At 41.7% G+C, this 17,960-nt stretch overlaps 1 protein-coding gene across 4 annotated transcripts; it reads right to left on the minus strand.

Moving 5' to 3' along the window:
• Window positions 1-3,759: 3,759 nt before the first annotated feature.
• Window positions 3,760-17,566, minus strand: ZNF774 (zinc finger protein 774). 4 transcript variants are annotated; one of them, XM_074353993.1, is made up of 5 exons: window positions 17,349-17,565; window positions 16,873-16,987; window positions 15,033-15,155; window positions 12,858-12,964; window positions 3,760-12,397 (listed from the first exon to the last, which is right to left on the minus strand). In XM_074353993.1, the coding sequence occupies exons 3-5, from the start codon at window positions 15,137-15,139 to the stop codon at window positions 11,157-11,159; spliced, it is 1,455 nt and encodes a 484-aa protein (XP_074210094.1). In that variant the 5' UTR covers window positions 15,140-15,155; window positions 16,873-16,987; window positions 17,349-17,565; the 3' UTR covers window positions 3,760-11,156. The 4 variants fall into 4 exon arrangements, with proteins under 4 accessions (XP_074210094.1, XP_074210093.1, XP_045372696.1 ...); XM_074353992.1 differs by having other exon boundaries at window positions 16,873-17,132; XM_045516740.2 differs by lacking the exon at window positions 16,873-16,987 and having other exon boundaries at window positions 17,349-17,566.
• Window positions 17,567-17,960: the final 394 nt, after the last annotated feature.

The raw sequence follows: 17,960 nt of genomic DNA on the forward strand, positions 1-17,960 counted from the left end.
ATGAAGATTAACCTGAGAATTTTTCTAGGGTCAATTGCACTAGAACTCTTCAATTTAAGGATGAGGAAACTGAGACTCCAAAAGATTAACTTTTCCAAAGATTACATACCTAATGAGTGACATAGCTAGGATTCAAATTGCATTGGACCCAAAGCCCATGTATGTGAACACTACTGTATGCTGACGTGCCAATCCTTGTCCATGGTAGTGAGCTGAGTTGAAAGATTTATGAGGCCTCATCTGCCAAAGAACATGATGCACAGTCATAACGAAGCACCCCCACGGAGCTTTCAGACATCAAGACAGAGATCAGGGAGCACAGAATAGAGAACAGTTGATTTTTACTGGAAGATATAAGATTTCCTAGAAAAGGTGTTATTTAAGCAAGGCTTCTAGGGAAGACCAGTGGAAAGGGTGAGAAAGAGCACAAGTTGGGGAAACTGTAAACGAAGTCAGGAAATTGTGAAAATGTATGGTGTGTGGTCTTGTGCATGTGTGTATTTGCCCTTCTTACTTCCTAGCTCGCTTCACTCCAGCCTTCTCAGACAGCAAAAGCCACACAAAGCTTCAGAAAGTCCAAGTAGAACCTCTTTGGAAAGACGCCCCATTCTTGCAGAGGATGTGCCCTCCTCTTTCCTCTGGTACCTGGGTTGCTGGTTGGGGAATGGGCAGACACTTTTGCTGTGAGGGATTTTTAAATGCCCTCTTCCTTTGTCATCCCTCATTCTCTGTAAGATTGGTATTCAGATGGCAGAATGCTCACATCATTTGTGCAATGCCACTTTCCTATGGGCTCCTCCAGAAGTAGAGTGTGGAAATCTTCCAGGGCCTCTCGGGAGATCACAGGCAAACTGGGGAATTTCTAGTACCATCTGTTTGCCAGAACAGGGTTATGTAGATTACTGTGAGATTTCAAAGCTATGTAAACTATCACAGAAAAAAAAAAATGGGACAGACACACACGTATGTAGCCCTGTTCCTCCCTAAGACACCAGTCAGTTAGCTAACTCATGTCCAGTCTGGTAGGAAAATGGCCAAATTCTAACCACCTCCTCACAATACAGAGATGGGTTGTCTAAACTGTAAGTAAGTACCAATCATGTTGTTCAGTTCAGTGGAATCACTGGCAGCACCCCATGTATCAGAGTGTCTTATGTGGCAGAATTCACATGTGAAGCTTAAAGAAAGCTTAATTTCAAGCTCATGCCCTGTATTCATCTACTCATTCATACACCAACTCCCCTGAGTGACATCTCCTCCAGGAAGTCTTCCTTGATTCTCAAGATAGCCCTTCTGTGGCTCCCATATTCTTCTTTGTATTGAAACTATGTATGTCTCCCTCAACTACTCTATGTGCTCATTGAGAAAATTGTGTTTATACCTGTATCCCTGGCACCTTGGAATGGGCCTAGATGTAATAGGTATATAATAAGTGTTTACTGAATTAAATTGAATCATTTGGGGAGATACAATGTGGGGTTGGGCATGTATTTACAGACTGTGATATGCCTCTGACTCTGAAGAGGTAGGACAGGCTGTGTCCAGGTCTAGACTCCATGCTAAGGTGTTGAAATTAAGTGCTTTGGGATTCCTTCAGCTGAATCCAAGTCACCTGGGTTAAGAAATGTATGTACTCTAAGTACATAAATGACAGATTCATGGCAAATTCCCTGCTTAGTAGTAAAAACAAGCTTATCACTTCAGGATCCCAAGATTTTCTCTTAAATAATCTGATGGGTGGCTAAAACAGGTGGGATCAACCTGCCATCCTGACTGCAAGGAAAGAAGCCAAACATCTGAGTACTGGGACCTCACTGAGAACAAAGAATCTAGTATCTGGGGCAGAAGGCAGGGTCAGACCAGGAGAAGGAAAATTGATGCCAGAGACCATGTAAGGGTCTTAAATTCTACACTACGGAGATTCAACTCTCTCCTGTAGACAATAGGAAACTACTTCAGATTATATAAGCAGGGAAGGAGTATGATTTGACTCAATAAAGATTTATGAAATATTTACTTTGTACTAGGTACTACTAACAAGGTCATAAAGTTGAGTTAAACATAGTTCCTGCCCTTTAGACAAGTACACAAACGACAGTATAAGATGAAATAAAAAATGAATGAAACCCAGGATACAGAAAGGATTATAGAGACCCAAAGGAGATCCCACCTGCCTGATGGAGGAGGCCTGGAAATATTTCCTGGAGAAGGAGTGTTTTAAAGGGGTTTTAAAGGATAGGTACTTTATGAACATAGAATTCACTAAAGAGGCAACACAACCAACAAACTTGTGAAAGTTGTTCAGCCTCCCTACTAATCAGGGAAATGCAGATTAAAGCCACAACAAGATGTTATTTCACACCCAACAGATAGGAATTTTTTTTTAATCTGAGAAAACTAAAGGTTGATGGGAAAGAATAGTAAAGGGAATATTTATACACTTCTGATGAGAATGGGAATTAGTACAACCACTCTGGAGAATAATTTGGCAATATCTAGCTAACGATTCACTCTGTGACTTGAGAATTCCACTTCTAGTTTCGTATGCCCGGAGAAACTCCTACACGTGTACACAAGGAGACGTACCAAAATGTTCATCACAGAAATACCTGTGACAGCAAACCCAGAAATGATCTAAATGGCTATCATCAGGAAAACAGATGCATTGTGGTATAATTATATACTGAATATTAAAGCAAGGAAATTAATTAAGTACAGGTACCAACATGGATGAATCTCACAAACATAATATTGGAAGGAGGGGAGTACAGAATACTTACATTGATATCCATTCATTTGCAATTTAAACAAGTTTATACAAACCAATACTATACATTGCTTAGGGATGTATATCAATATTGCCATATAAATATATATAAAGAAAGAAAGAGCATACATAAATAAATACAAAGGCATAGGAGTGAGAAATGCCAAATTCAGGAGAGTGGAATATGGGTTGGAGAGGGGCTATAACTGGGGAGGGGTTCACAGGAAACTTTAAGTGTATTGGTAAAATCTATTTTTTTTTTTGAGAATTTTATTTCTTAAGCTGTGTAGATATGTGGTTGTTCTTTGCATTACTCTACACATTTTGTATATCTTACATATTGAATATTTTAAAACTATAGTGGATATTGATTTAGTTGGAAGAATTGAGGCAGAAAGTCATTCTAGAAAGAAGAATGTACTGGAGAGGGCAGGCTACATTCAGGGAACAAAGTGTCATCATTCTGTTTGGCAGAGTAAAGGGTATTTTATGTCATAAAAACCAACTTGCATTTATATAACATCCTGTACTTTATAAATCACTTTCACATACACCAGCTCATTTAATTAACTTGAGAGACATGTATTCCCATTTTATAAATGATGAAACAGGCTCAGAAAGGTTAGATGATATGTTTGTAAATATTTTTGTTGGAGAAAAAAAGCTTAAAAGGATATACAATGAACAGTAGTGGTTATCTCTGGAAGGTAGGTTAATAGGTGATTTTGCTTTTCTTGTTTGCTTAATTATATTTTCTGATGTTTCTAAAATGAACATGTATAACTCATGAAGTAAAAAAGTAATATTGCAAGGAGGGGAAGGGAAGTGAGCAGGAAAAAACTGACTTCCTCTAAGTCAAATAGTCAAGTTCTTTGATTGTGATCTTATCCCTTATGTACAAAAATGACAAACAACAGAAGAAATAAAGAAGCTAACATATGAAGAAGTGTTCAACTTCACTGATAATCAAAGAAATGCAAATTAAAACAATATGTAGGAATCATGTTTATTAAATTAGCAAAACAGTTTTTCGAGGATGAGGGTGTGGTGAAACTGGTAGTCATTTATTGCTGGTAGCATTGTAAATTGATACAGTTCTCTTGGAAAATGATTTGGCAGCAAGCAACAAGAGCTGTAAAACTGTTCACACCCTGTGGAAATATTTTCCCTGAGACAAAAAAAAAAAAAGGATGTTCTCAAAAGCATTATTAATGTGGCAGGGCATCCTCCCTTCAGACAGGGGTCCTCGTTTGGCTGTTTTAGGAGGGTGGGCCTGTAATCTTCCAGACATCTATCTGCACTAACTGATAAAGGGAGGGTTTATTTTTTAATGGAAGGAAAAATGAGAAAGTGTGAGCTGTGATTAAGAAAGAATAGAGGGGATTGGCCTGGTGTCTGTTCAGACCCAGGCATTTGGATTGGTTTTTTGTTGTTGTTGTTGTTTGTTTTTTCCTTTCTTTTTTTCTTAGTATAACTCAATTCTATGAGATTTAAGTGGAAAAGGGCAGTCTCTGGAAGAGTATTCTGTTTTCCTATTTGCTTTTTTTTCCCTTGTGAAGTATCTTGTAAGTAAAAAGTATCTAAATAATGCATATTAATTTAAAGAATTGTAATAAAAAGAAAACCTGTGGGCTCAGCACCCAGCTTAAGAAATAGAAACTCAGCATCCTCTTCCCCATTCCAGTTAACCTCTACCCTGAATTATATGCTGATAAATCCTGTGCTTTTCATTGCCGTTTTGTGTGTATCCTTACTGCTTAAGCAATACAGTATTTGGCTTTGCATGTTTTAATCTTTACTGTATTTTGGCCCTAGCTATAAGTATTTTCTGTGTCTTATTTTTTGTGCTCAGTATTGAGTTTGTGAGGCTTATCTGTGTTAATGCACATAACTGTAGTTTGTTCATTTTTCCTGATGTGTTCAATGGTTCCACTGTGTGAATTTATCAGTTTGGCCTGGGGTGGGCACCAAGTCTGCGTTTTAAACAAGCACCCCAGATAGAACTAATGCAGGTGGTCCCTGGCTCACACTTTGAGAAATATTCTTAGAGGATGAGAACCAGCTCTTCTCTTTCAGTCTCCCAAATCTCTACCTCTAACTTTTAATTTCAATTAAACTGCTCATCTCCTCTTTTCCAAAAAATATTTTCCCATTTTTTTCTTCACCTAGATAATTCCTATTCTTTCAAGTCTCTCCATTAAATTATAAACTCCTCCAACGCAAGCTTATCATCATTATCATTGTTGTCATTGACATTTATAGAGCAGATACAATGTACCAGTTACTATGCAGTTTTCTATGTGTCATCTCATTAATCCTCACCCAACCTATGAAGAAGGTACTGAGCTTAACCTCATTTTACAGATAAGGAAATAAGGGTCAGAGAGAGTAAGTAACTTGCCCAAAGTTCAACAGCTCTTAAATGGGGACCTCTTTCACTGTTTTGTCTTTATACCTCCATGGTCTAATGTAGGACTCCATGTGTATATAGGAAGCACTCAGTAAATGTCTGTTGAGCTGAACTAAAGGAAAAAGTCAAAGAGAACAGATGGAAAACCATCCCTTTCGTTCAGATGATGGCAGTGGGGATGGAAAAGAGGAGCTAGAAATGAGATTTGGCACGCTGGGCTATTACAGAGCTGGTATCTGGGAAGTGAGGTTGGGGGAGGCAGTGAGGAAGAGACAAGGTATTTCCATTTTTTCACTTTGGGCACTTCTGTATTTTCTGGAGAATTTTACAGAAAGCATGTGGTGCTTTTACAATTAAAAAGAGAGATAGTGTGGAGGCAGAAGCTATGTGACTTGGCACCAACAAAATACAGGAAACAAGGGGCAGAGAGGAACCTAGGCTAGAGGCAGACTGGTGGTAGGAAGCCCGATTAAAAGGGCCTAGATGTGATAGCTCTGAGAATAACTACATATTAATGGAAGTGTGACAAAAGGGGTAGGGGAAGGAATGTGACAATAGGATCTAGGAAGAATTATTGTGAAGTAGACAGAAAGTTTAATGATATTGCCTTTTTGTTCTGTATCCCCCAGTGCCTGCCATGGTACTTGGTGATGACAATCACTTATTGGAGGCTTACTATGGGCCAGACACTGTTACATCAATGCCTTCGGTTTTTTTCTCTGGAATATGACTTAACACAGCTGCCAAATCAAACTTCCTCAAATGCTGATCATGCCTCTCCTCTACTGGAAAACCAGCAGTGACACTCTATTCCCCAGAGAATAACATTCAAACTCCTCAGTTTGGCAACTAACCTTCTTGGTGTGACTCTCACTCACCTGTCCAGCTTTGTCTCACACTGCTGCTTTTCCAGCATGAGTTCCTTGCCTGTGAGTATGCATTCATTAATTCATCCAATGAGCATTTACTGAGCACCTACTACATGCCAGGCACTGTTTTAGGTACCAGGAAATGAATGGGAAATAGGAGAAGTGGCTCCCTCCTATCATGGATTTGACCAAAATAAATAAGTAAACAAGAAAATATCAGACAGGTGTAAGGACTTCGATGAAAATAAAAGAGGATAATGTGATAGAGAGTGACTGTTGGGGAGGAGGATTAATTTGGATGGGATAGGCAGGGAAGGTCTCTGTTAGGAGGTGAGAGTTAGGCTGAAACCTGGTTGACAAATCGGAGTCTAAGCAAAGATCTGGATGAGGAACATTCTGGGCAGAGGGCACAGTTAGTACCAAGGCTCTGAGGTGTGCATGACCTTGGTGTGATCAAGGAACAGAGAAAGCAAGTGGGCTGAAGCACAGTGAGTGAGGGGCAAGGTGATACCAGAAGAGACTGGAGGATGGGTCAAACCAAGGCAGGCCTTATAGGTCTCGTTAAAGATTTCAGTCTTTATCCTAAAGCAATGGGAAGCTACTGGCTTTAAGTATGTAAGTAGATTCAGGATTTTAGAAGATCACTTTTGCTTCAGTGAGAAGAAATTAGAGTAAAAATAAAATCTAGATCAGTTAGGAGTCCACTGCAGAAATCCAGACAAGAGATGGTGGTCTTCTGGGATGAGAGAGCGGCGGTGGAGATGGAGAGGTTGACAGATGGGGTTGAGAGGAATCTGAGAGGCAAAGGTGATAGGGCTTGGTGATGATGTGGATTTTGAAGTGAGAGAGAGAAGCAGTATAGAGCATGTAAAAGAAGCTAATGGCCCAGTCACAGGGTAGAAACAAGGGAACATGGAAAGTCAGTTACCTTGACTCTCACCAATACCATTTAAGTGCTCCCTGCTCATGGCTGCAGAGCTTGGTGGGGAGCAGGTGGCAGAGCCACAAAGCAAGTCACACATCGTCCCTTAAGAGTTCACAGCTTATAAGATAGGCACACCGGTACAATATGAGAAACAAGGTGATAGAAAAAGACTCAGTTTATGTTATAAGCCAGCAACCCGTGTCTGTTAAATGCTGTTGGGAAGTCGGGAGAGGAGGGGCCGGAGCCTGGGGAGGTCTTTAGTTTGGAGACACCATGCTAACTCCGCAGGCAGCTGTGAGGTTTCCCCTCTCCTACAAGAAGCTGGAGAGGGCTGCAGAGTGGGAGGGAGAGGGACCCAGGCTGTGGGCCACCTGCTTCATCCTCGCAGAGCAGGAAGGTGCACATGTGGAACAGCCTGCTCACGACATGGACAGTACTGGGGTCCGTGAGAGCCCCAAATTCATAAAGCGTTAGAGACAAAGATTTTGTTTCTGACTTCACAGATAGACTGAAGCCTAGAGTGATCAACTGACCTGTCCAAAGACAGTCGGCTGGTAAATAACCACACCAAAACTAGAGGCTGGCTCTTCTGATTCCTGATTCTGTGATGCTTCCACACCCTGCCTCCAAGATCTAGGGTCGCTCACAAACAAGGAGCCCACGTCGCATTCCTAGTCCAGTTTAGGGTTATGCCTGCTTGTGCTAATAATGCAACTTTTGTGTCCCTCCATGTCCTCTAACTGGCTCCTTCTTGTGGAACACTCTTCTAAGACATTTCACATTAATCCAGTATGAAATTCTCAGAGTGTCACTTCTGAGGAAGATCATACTCAACGCTGAACTTTCTCATTCCACATCGTTGCCCCTGGCCATCCAAAACACTTCCACCCCTGGGAGATGGTACCCCTGGATCGCACATGAATTACCTCTTACCTCTGCCTGCCAGGCTTTTTCCTTACCGTCTCATCTGATTTTTATAAATTATTGCTGTCATTTAACATACTGATCATATTTGATTTAGAACAATCCTTGGGTAGATAAGATAAAGGAAGGTATACTCTCATATGACCATAAAAGTGATGTAAAACCATTCCTAGCTAATAGGAATGTAGTTTCCTCTCCTGTTTTCAGGCCTGGATCATATCAGGAAATATTAACTGACAACTGAGCAAGTTCACTCCTGATGAAGGACTCACTCAAGTACTTACTGAGCTCTTTAGCCCACTGCTTTCTGGGGAACCCAGACAAACTGGAGGGGAGTAGGCAGGAGAAGAATGATAGGGGATATTAATAAAGTTAACCTGAGATTCATGCATTTATACACGTCCTGTCAGAGCAGAGTACCTCATTGGAAGAGGGTTAGAAATCTAAGGCATGGAGGCCAAAATTTATATAGTGATATTAAAAAAATCAAAAGAGTTCTAATCAAGTAGCTACTGTGCTATTATGCAGATCTGTACTATACAAATTGTGCCTCAGGGAAACCAAATTGTTGATTAGGGGAGTTCTCTTTATAGAAGCTTTCCAGCTAATAAAAGAAGAAATGACAGCTGTATCACCACCTGTCACACCCAAGTGAAGTAAGGGCCTATGAAAGGCTGCTAACATCATAAGTAAAGAGACAAAACAACAACAAAACCACCAGGTACCTCTTGATACAAGTACATAAGAACACTATGGCGTATTCGTGCTCCCCCTCAATCTGAATCTGATCTTATTTACAGATCCAACTACCAATATTAGGACATTAGAGGATAGAGGAGTATGTTAAAGGACCCTATAGGGTACAGACCTGTGGGAGACACTTAAAGAGTAAGGTTTTTTTTCCCAACAAATGAGGTAAGAAAAGGAGAGAGAAGAGGGAGGACTTTAGATCAAGACTTGCAAGGAACATATCAACCAATCAAATGTAAAGACCTTATTTGGATTTTGGCTCAAACAAACTGAAAAACAAAAGGAGGGGGGAAAGGCGGGGGAGAGTAGAGTGCATGCTTAGTATGCACAAGGCCCTGGATTCAATTCCCAGTAACTCCTCTAGAAATAAATAAATAAACCTAAATCCACCCCCCCCCCAAAAGTATAACTAGGGAAACGTGAATGTTAACTGGAGTATTTGATATTTTTTATCAAATACCTTTTAGGAGTAATAATCATATCATGGCCACGTTAGTAGAAGAGATACCTTTGAAAGCAGTGATTCTCAGACTTGAGCATGCATTAGAACCACCTGGAGGGCTTATTAAACTACATGTTGCTAAGCCCCACCTCTAGAGTTTCCAGTTCAGTAACTCTGGGGTGGGGACTCTTTCTAACAGGTTCCCAGGTGATGAAAATGCTACTGGTCAGGGCTCCCATTTTAAGAATTTACTGTGCTGCTGTAACCAGATTTTTTTTTTCTGATCAATTATCTAAAGAAAGGGTTTAGTTATCAGCTGAGTTCTATTCCCCATTAGCTACAGTACTCAGCATTCTACGTAATGGAAGAGAACTCGTGTTCCAAGGCTGATGTATTAATTTAGTCTGTATTGACATAGGAAGGCTGAAATAAAAAACCCTCAGTTTACCACTTTTCTCTGTAGAGTGTTAAATTCCCAGCTCCCTCCTCAACCACTTACATCTGCTGTTAGTACCCCACCTTACTCCATGAGGATCAAGGACCCCAGCACAGGATCCTGTAAAGCTGTTGGGAACTTTGGGTACATCCCTCCATCATTTCCAAATTCAGAGTGGTCTAGTGGATGTAATATGGGCCCTCCAGTCCTGCGGTGTCTCAGACACTCTAACATATCCTAGAGCTGGTCTGTTCTATGCTGCTGAAGAAGAGACCAGCAGACAAATTCTGGCTCTTCTATTAACTGTGTGACTCATAATGAGTCAATTAGCATTTTAAGGCCCTAGGTTTTCAATAGGTAAAAAAATAAGTCCCTCAATATGAGAGAAAACGGGACACCTGGAGAAATACTAGCCAGAGTTCCTCAGAAAAAAGACATTAGCAACAAAACTGTAACATTAAACTTTAGAGATGTTACACTTTATAGTTTAACAACAAAGTGCTTGAGTGTGTGCATGCATGTGTGCGTGTGCAGGTGTGTATTAGATCCTCACAACAACCTTGTGAGGTAGGTAAGGTAGGGCCTGAGAGAAGGTGAAAGTCAGGCCAATTAAGTGTCAGAGCCAGGACTCAAACACCTCTTCTCATGAAGTCAGTGTCCCTTCCAACACACTGCCTTCCCTCAATTTTTTCAATTAAATATAGGACTATATTTCAATTAAATATAGTGCATAAAATGAGTGACCCTAAAAGGATCAGAGTTGCACTAACTTAAAACTTAAGGGCCAATGACCCAGCTAATTAGAAATCAAGAGTTATTTCCTTCAGCTAAAGGCCAGAAAGAATCCCTGCAGTACCGTTTAACGTTCTCAGCAATTTTGCTTCCACAATTTTACTGTCCTCTTCTGGGGCCCTGAGGCTTGTCCATCACAGGATACTTTCTATGCCTCAGATGGCAGCAAACTTTCAGTGACAGTACCTCATAGACTGCTGTACAAGGAGCTTCGGAAATTCTTTCAGCCTCTGAGTCACAAGACCGCAGACATCCTCTACGGTAATTCTGCCTTGTCATGGCAATGAGACATCTGGTGACTACTGCCTGCATAGCACTGGAATAAGAGAGTGTTTTCTGTTTCATTACATTTATGTGTTCACACCCCAAATCTTCTACTTCCAATCTTATTTCTTGCAAGTTCTGGGCTTGTGGGGTTGCACTAATAAATTTCTTGGTAATAAAACTGATAAAAGCAACCAACCTTGGACTGAGTGTCTTTTAAGGGCCCAGTATTACATTAAGGGCTCTGTATTAAGATCTCAAATGTTAACCATTAATAATGATCATGTGACTACATTTATCTCATTTCACTTTTAGTAACCAGGCATCAATCATTAAACACATTTTTCTGTCTCAGAGTCAGTCAAAACTACTAAAAAAGGAATACCCTTTGTATTCAGAACATTATTTGGACCCTATAGGCTTATCCTCGCCAGTAAAAGCATGGAAAAAGAGGGAACAGATCGGGGCCCAACATGAGCCGCTGATGCCCAGGTTCGGGTTTTCTCTATTTGGAGAACTTAAAAGTAATAGCTGTAGAAATTTAGAAGGGAGCAGCAGACCCACTAAAGATCACTTCTTAGATCAAATGGGTGTTTTGATGGCATAAAAGATGTGCTTTCTGACGGAAGCTCTTGTCACATTTACTACAGTGAAAAGGTTTTTCTCCTGTATGTGTTCTCTGGTGTGTGAGAAAGTGGGAACGCTGATTGAAGGTTCTGCCACACTCAGGGCAGCAATAGGGTCTGTCTCCTAGGTGGATTCGTTGGTGGGTGATGAAGTGGGAGCTCTGATTGAAGCTCTTCCCACACTCGCCACATTTATAGGGCCTTTCTCCTGTGTGGATCCGCTGGTGCTTAACGAGGGCCGAGCTGTCGGCAAATCCTTTCCCACAGCTGTCGCACTTAAAAGGCCTCTCGCCTGTGTGTGTCCTCTGGTGCGTGACCAGATGTGAGCTCTGACTGAAGCTTTTGTGGCAGTAAGGACAAGTGAACGGCCTTTCTCCTGAGTGAGTGCCCATGTGAGCTACAAAGTGAGAACTATCTCTAAAGCCCTTCCCGCACTCCGGGCATTTAAAGGGCCGTTCTCCTGTGTGGGTTCGCTGGTGCTTAATCAAATCCGAGCTCTGGCTGAAACTCTCCCCACAGTCTTGACACCTGTAAGGCTTCACTCCTGTGTGGGTCCTCTGGTGGGTGATGAAATTGGAGCTACGACTAAAGCTTTTATGACATTCGAGGCAAGTGTAGGGCTTCTCTCCTGTGTGGGTTCTTTGGTGCATTATGAGGTGTGGCTTCCGTCCAAAAGTCTTCCCGCACTCCGGGCACTCATAGGGTCTCTCACCCGTGTGGGTTCTCTGATGTTTGATGAGTGTTGAGCTGTCGCTGAATTTTTTCTCACACCCATTACATTGGTAGGGTTTCTCTCCTGTGTGCGTTCTTCGGTGGGTGACAAGGTCTGAACTCTGCTTGAAGCCTTTCCCACACTCGATGCATTTGTAAGGCCTCTCACCAGTATGAGTTCTTAGGTGTCTTATGAGATAGGAACTCTGGTTAAAGCTTTTTCCACATTCTGTACACACAGGCTTCTTTCCTATATATCCTTCCAGGAGCTTGTTTAATTCCTTCTCCTGTGAAAAGGGCTCCTGCCGGCCCTCTCCTGGGAGGGTTCCATGCTCCCCTTCTAATTCAAGACCCCCCTCCCAGTTGTCTCCCCAACTAGGAGTATGAGAAATATCTTTATTGGCCCTTTCTGAGGATGTTCCACATGGTTCTGTTGTTTCAGGAATGTCCTGATCAAGTTTTACCACCTGATTCTTAAAGTCTGAAAAATAAACAGAAGTCACAGAGAATAAAGTTATCAGTTATCAGGAAAGATCATCAGAAAGCAGCAAGAAAGATTAAATTTAGTGTTTTTGCAACAGACCACATTTAATTTGATTTTGTGAAAAGTTTACTGAAGATCATTGAGGTAACAGAAAACATGAATTCCAAACCCTTTTTATTTTTAGACGCTCAGATGAATCTTGAGGTGACCTCGATGTCCTTCAAGAGTGTACTACATAGTGTCAAAATTAGGCAACACCTCTCAAAGATGTCAGAGTTTAGACAAAAGTGGAATGTTTACTTAAAATGAGGACTTTCTTTGGTCAACTACTGAGTGCCCAAGAAGTCAAATTTAAACTTCTAATAGTAATAACGAAAGTCTAGGGCAGGATTCCAAATTCCTCATCTAAACAAGGGCTGAAATACTGGATTTCTGCCCACTGGGTAACACATCTCACCTGTGTGACTTTCCCTTAGGATCTTCCTCGCTTCAAAATTTTGGAGTGGCAGGACCCATGGCTCTTCTTTCTGCTCCAGCTGGGAGATTACACTTGGTCTAGAAATCCTATAAGGAAAGTGAACACAGTATGTTAATTTGAGCCAACCACACAAGCCCAGAGCAAAATGCAAGCCCTCCTCTTTCCCTAGACAGAGGAGAACACCCAGGGAAAATCTAATGTGTGTTTGGTCTCATTAAATGGGCAGCCATGATGAAGTGATTAAAACAGGGTGATCTCCCCACAAGGCTGAGAAAAAGCCCTTTCCCTCCCATTGAAAAAAAAAAATCAGACGGGTGATTGAAACTCTAGAATAAGCACAATAACTCATCTCTGAAGGCACAAGGCTAAACCCATGTGGAGAGATAATTTTATCAGAAAGCAAGCTACCATGACCTCACCCTTAGAAAGAATCAAGGAAGTTAACTATAACTGTAATATTTGGCTTTTAAATTTTCCCAGAAGGGCAGCAGTCAATACAGCCATGGGAAAAAGACAAACACTTATAAGAAAAAAAATTTTTTTAAAAGGACATGAATAGGCAACTCACAAAAGAAAAATACACAAGCAGTGTATAAATATATGAAAAACTTTTAACCTCACCATTAAGAAAAGAAATTCAAATTAAAACAATGATACACTTAGGCGATCAAGGCAATTTAGTGGAGAGGTAGAGTGCAAACTCAAGAGTTATATTGCCTGGGTTTGAATCCCAACCCTGCCTTACTAGCCATGTGACCTCAGAAAAGTTACTTAAACCGTGTCTCAGTGTATTCATCTATAAAATAGGGACAATGATAGGACCTACCTTACAAAGTTGTCATGAGGAGGAAGAGATAAGTCCTCAATAAATGTTAGCCATCGCTATTACTTTACCTGGACTCTTACATTATAATACCTGCTGTGATAGAATATGAAGAAATGGACACTTTCATATAATGCTCACAGGAATAAATACATTGATTCAATCTTTTCAGAAGGCATTTGGCAAAAATACCAAATACCTTAGCAATGTAACTATTGTCTGTATTGTCTGGCCCAGCAATTCTAATTCTGGGAATTCTAAGGAAATGAAAAAAAGTAAAAAAAAAAAAAAAGTTATGCAGAAGACATACTAATTATTAACTAATTGCTCTTCAATAAATAAGACTTTTAAAAAGGCAGTTAGCGGGGAAAGGGTATAGCTCAGTGGTAGAGTGTGTGCCTAGCATGCACAAAGTCCTGGGTTCAATTCCCTGTACCTCCACTAAAGATAAAATAAATAAAAACCTAATTCCCTCCCTCCTCCTAAAAAGGCAATTAGCTAAGAGATATTCATCACAATACTGATGAAAATTTGAAATGACCTAAAAATCCCTCAACAAGGAAATAATTACATTTAATTGAGCCATATGAAATTGCCACTTTATAGGTAAAAAGTGGTCAAAATATGGTCACATAAGTGGTTTAATGTAAATGACTGTATTTCATACAACAAAATACAAAGTGGTTATTTTAAGTAATGTACAGAAAGATACTTATTGTCGTCAAAATATTCACAATACAACATATAAGAAAGTAAGACATACAACTGAATATGCAGTGTGATCCCAATTTTTTTCTTTTTTTAATTGTATATATACTTAAGAAAATGGCTGGAAAGATCATAACTTCAGTAGTGGGATAGATGACTTTTATTTTCATTTTGCTTATCTTTTTCTTCAATGAGTATATATTCGTTGTGTAATGGATATGAAGTTAAAGCAAAGAGAAGGGGTAGCCATTGGATTTTAGAAAGAGCACTGGAGGTTTTTTTTTTTAAGTGACAGAAAAAAAAAAAAAAACTATGGGGAGACCTCTCCCTTTTCCACAAAGACCTGGTTGGACTCTCACCTCTGCCACTTAACTTTGAGTCTCAGGGTCCTGAGATGGAAAAGAGGGATGAAAAATACATACATCAAAGGGTTACGGTGAGATAGCAAAGAAATCTGCAAACCACAAATTGCCATAAAAATGGAAGTCATTCTTTTTCTGCCAGGGAGGCAACTACTCCCACAGACATCTGGAGCTCTAACAGACCACCATCCCTAGAGAGTATTCAGACCTGGGCCTTCTCAAAATATCTGCCTTAAATCTAAAGGAGAATAGCATCCTTACCCTTTGAGAGCCCACTCTTCTAACCGTGCCGGGTGGTATCCTTGAAGAGGACTCTCAAAGCAGTGTCCAGGTAACTCACTCTTCCCTGAAGTCCCCAGCCACATCATTGAGGGTCATCAGTTCCTAAAGCAAGAGATCGCAGTATACATCAGTAGCTCTCTTGATATTCTCACCATTACCTCAAAACAAAAAGACAGCCACTACGACCACTAGGATACCCAAACAAAACCCACTTGACCTGAAGAGCTCTGAAGTAAATGCTGTCAACCACAGAAGGGTTGCTTTTCTTATTCTATTTTTACATAATTTTTCCCTGGGCTAACTTTCTCAACACAAAGCAAGGCCTGGACCTCCCAGATACATCTACAGAACCCTCAGTCTTTTGGAGACATTAACTTTTTGAGGAACAAATTGTCTATGATGGACAAGATAAACAGAGCAGAGAGTGTGCAGGTATAACTCGATTTTTGGAAAGCTTTGGATTCTCTCCACCTACATCTTTCTTAGCTATAGGAAACTACTTCCTTAGTTATACACATATTAGTTATGAGAACAGCTGACTTTTCCTGGCTTGTAGATTTGGTGTCAACCTCAAGGGACATACTATGCAGAAGCCCTAAGGGACCTGCCCCAGTACCATTCTATTTCAAGGTTTAATGCAGTCAGAAATGGAACTTAAAAAGAGAAGGTTTTTAGAAAACAACACGGATAAGCTGTAAAATTAAGTGAAATTCAATGCGGATAAGCACAAAAAAATTTCCTGGGTGTTGAAAACAATCATTAACACATTAATAAAATTGACATCAGTCTCATGAAAAAATTATTTGGGGGGAAAGGGTCAGGTTACTGGATGAATCAGTAATTTATTCAGCAATCAATATGTTCTAAGGCACTAGGAGTCACAAAGAAATATAAGATAATGTTTGTTTGTTTTCCCACTTTAAGAGTTTCCAATAGAAACCAACCCAAGTCAGCCAGCTGAACCTGCTACAAAGAATTCTGCATTTCAATGGAGGATGGACCAGATTGTGGTGAGGAAATTTTACTTTCATATCTTTTGTCTCACCCATCAAAGCACCTGGGTACTACTAGAATACACACACTTTTCATGGAAACATTGATGTATTTACAGACATTGCTATGGGTCACTTATAAAGTACTGAGTTTTCAAGAACTTAAAAAGCGTAGGAATACATTTCATCTCTGGCTTAAAATCTTAACGAACAAAGATAATGTTAGGAAGTGAAACCTGTAACGAGTTTTGAGCATACATTTTATTTCTACATTCATTATAAAACACAAGAGCAGGGCCCACCTTCAGGAGATTGCGGGATGCGGGATGCGGGGCAGGGTAGGGGTTGAGGGGATAGTTCTTAGCCAGGGTTAGAGAAGCCCGGTTTCCCACCGTCTCTTGTCCCCGTACAGGTGACCTCAAAGGCCCTAGAGAGCTGAGGTGCTGTGACTAAGTGCCATTGTGGGAAGCACCAGTTTGTTCACTGGGTTTATTAATAGGAACATGACCGCAGAGGTAGGGCCGACAGGCCCTAATCTGGGTGCAGCGGTCAGAGGGTCGCCGGGGACCACCATCCAAGAGCAAAAAAAAGAAAAAAAAAAAAAAAAAACCAAAAACCCACAAAACATTGATTAAGAGGATGAGCTATCCCGACGCTGGCAGAGAAAACTGCAGCTACCTCTCCTCACTCGTCAGCAAGACTCGCGGGTTCCGAAAGGCGAGCGCGGGGACCAGGCAGAGACGACTTCGGGGCGGCGGGCGAGCCCCATCCATTCCCCTCAGCAGCGACCCGGCTGCAGCCGCAGTCTCCCTCCCCGGATCACTCACCTCCCCGGGCCCAGCCGGAGATGGAGCACGAAGTGAGTCCTCCACCGCCGGGCCGCACCGGGCCCGCAACGCCTTGGCGGTCCCTCCCAGAACCCGGCCGGGATTCGTGACAGGGCTGTGGGGACACAGGTGGGACTCTGGGCTCGACAGCCAGCCGCCGGAAAACACCGCCCCCGTCCTCTTTCCATTGGCTTTTCAGTGTCTATGACGAGACATCTTCCCCGTCCATAGGCTAATAGAGCCTTCAATCACCGCGGAGCCTTTTGGGAAATGTAGTCCTGAGCAAGACCTCAAAGGATTGGGAACCCGCCCACCGCGCCCCCCCCCCCCCCCCCCCCCAGTTCCCAGCGATGACAAGTGCTAAACCCAGTTGCCAAGCTACCTGACCACTGGAACCGCCTCTTCGGAGCTAAGAAGGAGATCCAGAGACAGTACACCCAGAGAGGGATCTGCAGATGCGAACCTCCGGGCCTCACCTGATTAGCGCGGAGCAGCCTTGTACAAACCACGGCATCTCCCGCGCTTTGGCACCTAGCGGTTCCAGAGCGCGCAGCATCTCGTAGCGCTGACCCTGCTGTCCAGCCTCCTTCGCCCGGTCCTTGGCCCTACCCCACGGCGGCCAGAGCCTGAATGGTGTCTGCAGCCGGCCAAGTTCCAGGCCAACTCAGACTGGGCATAACAAACCCCAGTCAGGAGACTTTAGTGGAAAACAGACGTTCTGCTTCCTTCTTTTAGCAGCACAAAGGCATATCCCCTTTCCAATGATTAACAAATCTGTTAATAATAGCCAGAGGAGGCCTGCAAGGGCATCAAGTACTCTAGGAAAAGTGGTACTGGAGTCCAAACTGTGGAAACTCCTGGATCTTATGTGAGAGCTAGGGTTCACTTTGGGAGTGAGGGGGTCTGGTTGTGGGGATGCCCTACCTAAAAAAAATAATAGAAGCCTTTTCTTACAAAGAAAAAAATGCATGTGTACTGTGTTGATTTACTGCAATTTAAAAACAAAAAGGGAAGTACATGTTGTGATGGACTGTAAAAACCTCAGAATTACAAGCCAATGAGCTAATGTGGAAGACTCCTTCAACCAT

Source organism: Camelus bactrianus, chromosome 27 (genome assembly GCF_048773025.1).
Source record: "Camelus bactrianus isolate YW-2024 breed Bactrian camel chromosome 27, ASM4877302v1, whole genome shotgun sequence".
Classification (NCBI taxonomy): domain Eukaryota; kingdom Metazoa; phylum Chordata; class Mammalia; order Artiodactyla; family Camelidae; genus Camelus; species Camelus bactrianus.